The sequence below is a fragment of the Cladophialophora immunda genome (genome assembly GCF_000835495.1).
Source record: "Cladophialophora immunda strain CBS 83496 unplaced genomic scaffold supercont1.63, whole genome shotgun sequence".
NCBI lineage: Eukaryota > Fungi > Ascomycota > Eurotiomycetes > Chaetothyriales > Herpotrichiellaceae > Cladophialophora > Cladophialophora immunda.
The window spans coordinates 1-6,795 of NW_015622603.1; the positions used below are offsets into that span (position 1 = coordinate 1).

General features: G+C 52.8%; 3 protein-coding genes across 3 annotated transcripts; 2 read left to right on the forward strand and 1 right to left on the reverse strand.

Annotated features, from left to right (window-relative positions):
• Positions 1 to 1,441: 1,441 nt before the first annotated feature.
• PV07_12685 (uncharacterized protein) lies at positions 1,442 to 1,995 on the forward strand (the record flags this gene model as incomplete). Its single annotated transcript, XM_016400233.1, has 1 exon — positions 1,442 to 1,995. A coding segment is annotated over one exon (431 nt), but the record flags the coding sequence as incomplete, so codon positions are not given.
• Positions 1,996 to 3,226: 1,231 nt separating this feature from the next.
• On the forward strand, positions 3,227 to 3,834 carry PV07_12686 (uncharacterized protein; the record flags this gene model as incomplete). Its single annotated transcript, XM_016400234.1, has 1 exon — positions 3,227 to 3,834. One exon carries the CDS (start codon positions 3,227 to 3,229, stop codon positions 3,770 to 3,772), a length of 546 nt encoding a protein of 181 aa, XP_016242120.1. The 3' UTR covers positions 3,773 to 3,834.
• Positions 3,835 to 5,275: 1,441 nt separating this feature from the next.
• Positions 5,276 to 6,350, reverse strand: PV07_12687 (uncharacterized protein; the record flags this gene model as incomplete). The annotated part of the gene is made up of 1 exon (XM_016400235.1): positions 5,276 to 6,350. A coding segment is annotated over one exon (565 nt), but the record flags the coding sequence as incomplete, so codon positions are not given.
• Between the last annotated feature and the right edge of the window lie 445 nt (positions 6,351 to 6,795).

The window sequence follows — 6,795 nt, forward strand, 5'->3', positions numbered from 1 at the left end:
TTTTTTTTTTTTTCTCGGCGCGCAGAGAAGGGTAGACTATATCGAGGGGATGGATGAGTCTAGCTGTCTTCGACATCAAACAACGAGGGGGCTTTTCTGGTGACCGCTCTTCGAGATACGAGGGACACGCTGCACTGATTCGTCCGCGTCTTCTTTCCCGATCACAGTCTCCGTTCCAGGCACGCGAACGGCAATGCGTCATCAAGGCCGTGGCTGCGGTGGGTCGACGGTGGTGGTGTGGGCGATGCATGGGGAGTCAACCACAGCTGTGCAGAGAAAGAATGGGGGGCTCCAGATATAGACTCTGATTGCGCGACATTCGTTTCTCTCCGCCCGACGGCCGTGCATTTTTCCAACTTTTTTAAGTGACAGGTGCCGTTGTAGTGCCTAATTTGCGACATCGGTGGAGCGCGCCGGAAAGGCTCGACAGATGTCCTCGTTGGAATGAAAGATCGCCTTTTCGCCCAAGCAAATCAACTCGTTCAGCGTGACGCGCCGCATCTTCCCGCTGACGACCTAGTTCGAACCGGCCTAGGTCACGCTACCCATCCCCTACGTTAGTTCGGCACGTCGTCACAAGTCACTCAGTCGGTGGCGCCTCAGACTAAAGGTTCGTCTTGAGCAGCGAGCATACCATGCTACGCGCGAGGGCGATGGAAGGCGCAACCATTCCCACCAACGCGACTTTTCTGACGCGGACCCGAGGGACGGCTACTGCTCTCCCACGTTCTCGACTTGCCATTGTTGGCCACAAGAACCTCGGGTGACTCGAACGCACGCGGAATGGTGGGGATCGGGACTTATCCACCGGGGGCCTCGTCCTGCTCTGCCCGGACCAACAACGCAAGTTTAGGCGTGGAGACTGGACGGCGGCGACGAAGGGAGACTCCCCGATCCAGCGAGCACCACGTAATGTAACATCAGCGTCATCATAGAGTCCTTCGCTCAGAGCTAGAACTTGGGTGAGTTTGTGTCCCCAACTCCCATTACTCCACCTACTTGTACCTGTTATACAGTACTAAACTTTTGGGGCACACGTGATCGAAGTGATATAGTAGGTGTGATATCCATAAAGTATCACTACGGCTCAGTCATTTGAGGTACCGTTTTACCATCTGTAATCTCTGGCCTATGGTGTCATTTCAGTCACACATGTTCGTACAGTCTAAAAAGGTGCTTTTCGGTGGGTGCTAACTAAAGACACTCCTTATGACCAAGTCCCCGTAGAGTCTGATGAACGATGCTCGAAGTGGTATCGCCTTGACCAATTGCGGGGTCCCACGGGTCGAAAGGTGTGCGACAATCGGCCGTTCCCACAAAATCCTCAAGGATGTCCCGTGAGGAATGGAATGGAGGGTCGGGGAGCCACACCCCAAGCTGTGGCCGCATTTCACTTTGTGAACTATAAGTGCTCGCAACAAAATTCTTTGTGTGCCTAGCAGAAGACAGCCCCGTGGCAGGATGAGAGATCCTCCCCGGATGAAAATCGACGATGTGTGCTGCCCAAAGGAGCTACCATATAAATTGAAGGAGTTCCAGGGCAAATGGGTTCACACAGTCCAACTCACCTCCGAAATTGTTACCCAAATCCAAAAAAGCGCTGAACACCGAAAGGTCGGAGTCGACCTTGAAATTCCTCTGACGCGGAGCATCTCCAGCAAGCGTCAATTTGACAACGAGCAAGAAGCAATAGATGCCATGGAGCCCTGCATCAATATTCAACGCCTTCCGGATGAGCCTATGACCGTTTCGAAGAAATCACCTATTTCTGCCAATAAACCAGATCATCCGGCATGTCGCCTCGAAACTTTCAACCTCTATATCGAAAAAGGGCAGGACCTGTGGTCAATTGTGGTGGCTATCGACGGCTGATAGAATGTCACATTTTCTGGCCGGACCTAACCCGTCTTTGGGGTTTCGACAAGTTGAGAACCAGCCTAGGAGCCTGTGTAATTTTTGTGTGTCTCTCTCTCGACTTGAACGAACACTTTGAACCATTTTCCAAATAATAAACATCAGTTCCGCGTAATGTGGCTGGCGGGGCGGCCTTTCGCCTGTGCCCCGACACGCGCGTCTGATTGAAGCCTTGTCCAGCTTCAGTGTCCAGGGTGACCATTGATTAAAACTGTGTCGCGCGCGCGCTCATATTGGGATATTGGCTTGACAAGTCGATCTCCATTTCACCCTGACCCTGTCCAACTCTCCCCCGATGTCGGAAAGCGCCGGGGCGACAGAGAATCATCGGCGCTTCTCCCGTCACCTCTTGCTCGTTCTTGTCGTTTCGACTCGCTGAAAGCAAGACCTCAGTACCTATGGACTATTTAGGAGAGCACGGAAGAGGAGAATAATATCGTAGACCCGCAAACGCTCGGATAGTGATTTCACGTCCGACCTCGCCGTCAACCGTTGTGAGGGGGACCACTCTTTGTTTCTCGATCGCGAGTCCCCTCGCCCCTGGTGCGGCGGCATCTTGGGAACAGCAACAGCTACAAACGTAGCCCCCACATTTCGCCAGCCAGAGAAGAAGCGGTGACCACTCTCCGCGATGCCAAGAGGCTATGCTCGAGGACCCCCATATTGAAGGAGGCAACACACCGAGCTCGCTTCAGATTTCTCAAAGCCCGCTATTTAGGCCTCAATCCAATCATTGGTCACCTTCACCATTTCTTCCTTGACAAGTTGCACCTCGTTCTCGTTCGGTGACAGGGTCTCGATTCTAGACAGGACCCCTCCTGTTTTTCGCCTTCGTCCCAGTCGTCCGGACAAAGTGCTCCGATTCGCAGTCCGAGAACTGGCACTTTCGACGACCGAAGGTCACGGCGGATGCTCCGTGAAACCTCCTTCACTAATTATGGTTCTAGGCTGCCACACGATCCTTCACCACGTCAAGCCTCACACGCTAAACTTCACACGAACAAATGGCTCAATCTAGATTGATCGCTTCCAGTCCGGTATCTGAGGGTTTACCTGACGCTGCTGCTCCTTCGGCTGTTCCAGACACAGAGTCACCAACTATACCAAGCGCAGCTCCGGACGTGGTAGTGGACCCCTTCCCGCGCAGTGGCGACGCTGCCACGCGGTGTCGCCTGCACATCGTACGGTAGCCTCGAACCGTGGGCGCTGGGCCGGACGGGAACGGTCGAAGGTAAGTTCACGGCGCTCTAGGGCTTGTTCATGGCTGATCGGTCTACCCAGAGCAATTGATCCCCCGATCGTGCAGTTGTTGATGGATGATTTCGACCCTAACAACCAGACCGACGTAGACGAGCTCAGATCCTCCTGGGTCGTGCAGTGCTGCTTGGTGGGAGCAGTTGCGGTGAACTCGGACGTGAGCACGTGGTCCTACTACACAGATGAAGGGCAAAAGGAAGTGCAACGCCTGCTCGTAGGCACGACTGTGGTGAATCCTACTCATAGTGGTGATGACCCTGATCCTCCTACGATGCCCACCCATCCTGTTACAAGAGAAGGGGTGTCACCACCACCCCTTCCTGCGTCGAAAGTTTTGGTCAGGGAATCCTCACCAGAACTGCCGCTAAGAGCTCCGCAGAACATCCCAGACGTATTCTTTATCTTCACGGACCTCTCCCTCTGTACAGCGGGCGACTACCGGCTACAGTTTATATTGATGAAGATTGAGCCCGGATCGCTGCAAGTGGGTGCCACGATGCCTGCCCGCCATTTTGTCACGAGTGAAGTCTTTGGGTCTGTCGACGCAAAGGATTCGAGCCTAGCACCCACTTGGTACGAGGGCTCGGTGATCGAGGTGTAGGATTCGGTCTCAAATTGGAAAAGGGGCCCAGGAAAAGCCAAGGACGAGAGGGGAAACAATCGGATGACGATTCTGATGATGAAGATTCAGGTCACGACGACGGTTGAATCTTACGGAGATTTGTCTAAATACATAAAAAATCTGGTAGTGTTGACAATGGAACTCTCGGCGGTCGCTAGAAGCGCATCAAACGTCGTCGTGACGGGGACGACCTCTCCGAATTCGTCGGAACCGAGTCGAGTTTCCCCATAGCAGGCAAGGGCAGCTCGAAGCTCTGACTTTGGCGAACGGTATGGGTTGGTCCCACGGCACCATAACTGTGGTCCGAGGTAGTTTCCATAGCCGGTGAGGAGGGCCATTGTTCCACTTCCGGGCCCGACCGACGGAGGAGCGAGTTTCGTGGATGAATATGTCGATATTCGGTCTTTTCTCGTCCTTACAGGACCTCTGCTCTTCAGTCACGTGTCCTTACCCTTTAGAAACTAGAGGCCATCGGCCAGTGCTTCCCTCTCGGTATACCGTGACAGAAAGATAACGAGGAGGCGATATTGGAAAAGGAAGAAGTTGGAAATGCAAAGAGCATCATCGTTGAGTAAGAAATCTACTCTATCGTATCAGCGCAAATCTTTCCGGCTTCTAAAGACTGGCTGAAGTCGAGATCTGGTTTCTCAAGTGGCCCCAGTACGCTACGTCCTTTTTTGAAGAGGCTCAAATAGGGTATATTCCGAATCTACCGTTCTGAGGAGAGGATCAATTTTGGAGGTTGACCTTGACTACTGCTACCACGGGCAGAAGGTATGTTAGAGACTCTATTAATAGGTAGTGGCATTTCGGATTTTACTGAGCTCGCCCCCGTCTCATCTTCTGTACTTCCAAGACTATAGAGTCGCGACTGTTCGTTCAGCTCCATTGACAATTCCCGACTCGGTTTCGAATTCCACAACGTCGAATACGGGGTGCGCAAAGACTTTTTCTTGGAGAACTGAGGGGAATTGTGCGCGAGTTTTGGCGACGGCAAAGGTCTTCGCCTACCATCGTCAGTCGTTGATAAAAGACTTTGTTTTCGACTCACTATGATTGTCGATATCCTCACGAATGAATTAGCGACCCCGTATCCTCCCATTTCCAAAGAGCTGTGAGCGAAACTCGGTGGCCGAGCGGATCCATACTGGGAAAGCCGCGCAAGAAGATCGACAGCTGGGGTCTAATTAGTCTGTACTTGCGGTTGGCTGGTTGTGACCGAATCGGGCGTTCTCGTAGACACCATAGCCGGCATCGTAGCGGTCAGAAAATAAGACAGATTATATCGTGGCGGGATGATCCAATGTAGAACGCTGGCGCCTAGAACGGAGGAGGCGTTTCTTGGTTCGTCTGGACTGGGGATATCCTGGTCGGTCATCGAGATCAAAGAAAAAGAAAAGAAAAGCCAAAAGGCGGGAAGAGGGGAAGTGGGCAAGCAGGAAAGCAAGGTAGAATACAAGCATGAAAGAAAGGCAATCGTCAGCCGTAATACCTCGGAGTGGGCCGATCTGGAGCTGCCAGGGATTTGAACGCTTCTCAGTTCTGGGAATCCGGCGTCGAGCTCGGTCAGCACGTCGCAAGACGAGTAGATATTGGGCAATTAATTCCATTCCCCCCAAGTGCTCTGTGATTGGGTGCCGCAAGATCTCCAGGAACGCTTTTTGGTTATGCCGGCGAAGCCGTCTAGGTACATGATGTCGGAGTGATAGTTTTTGCAAAGCTTCGGAAGCTAAAGGGTGGCGATATGCCAGCAGAAAGACCTGGCGTGCGCGGAGTAGCGTTCGATCCAGGGCTAATTCTGCAGCCCCTGCCATTGTTCATCGTTTAATTCGTTTGAGGGGAGATTTTGAATTGGTTAGCCAAAGTCTGGATGTATTCTCTCTTAACGAGGAGGAGGAGGCCCATATATATCTCCCGGCCGGCTTAACGAGGCGTCTAGTCCCGTGCCTTCGTCCACTCAAGACAACAACTCTTGGCTGGGTTCACGAGTTGTCATTGTTGAAAATCGGACAACTTTCTGGTGGCGATCGATTTCGTCGGTGCCATGTCTGTTTCTTCCATTTTCGAACATACTCTTTCCGCGTAAGTTTGAGTCTCTGGGCGGGTCGTGGACGTCTCATCAATGAGCAGTCGATCTATTTCTTCCACCAGAGGATCGTTGCCAGAAGTAGAGGAATAGCTGTGTTTGTCTTGACAATGAATCGCCCCGCATTCGCCTTCGGAACGGCTGTCCCGTGCCAACGGCTCCTTCCTCGTCGCCGGGAGAAGCGGTCCTTCTTCTACGACTCGACGGGCATCCCCCGCAAAACGATCTGGAAATGGTATTCCAACACGTTGTCGTTGACTGGCCCAGCCTTTCGACTCTTCCGTAATTTGTTTCCTAGTTTCAGACTTGGCGGACACGGCGTCACACAGAGCTTTTATGCCGGCTATCTCCATGATTGATTTGGGTTTGGGCAGATTAGAGGATTTGGGTGCTGTTGGGACGAGATGGATGTGGGAGGAGAGGCAGAGAAGGATTTCTGCTGGTAGGCGACTAGAGTAAACGAAGCCCGACTTACGCGAAGGGAAAAAGGAGGAGAAGGAAAAGACGACCTCGAGCAATAATAATAATGATGGGAGGCTACGTAGGACAATTTCCCGAAGCGGTCAAGTGCGACGGGTCAGGAGCCACTAATCAGGCAGCTCACGCTTCTTTCAGGGAATGCCGAGCACGCAAAGTTCCCCGCTGACCGCAAAGTTCGCTTGGTGCGTGGGAGAGAACCAATGACACCCGATTCCGCGCGCGTCCGTTTGCGCCCGCCATGAGTCTGTTGGCCGACCTCGCCGCCGCCCCGGCTGACCTCGTCGTCGCCTATTTTGTATAGTCAATCTTGACGTTTGATCTCTGAGAGACTGAAGCGAAATTGCGGCCAGCGGGGACTTTACGGTCAAGCTTGCCGCCCGTAGGCATTCCCCATGCTTCTGTTCGCCTACTCGCCAAATCTACTCGCCAAATCTAC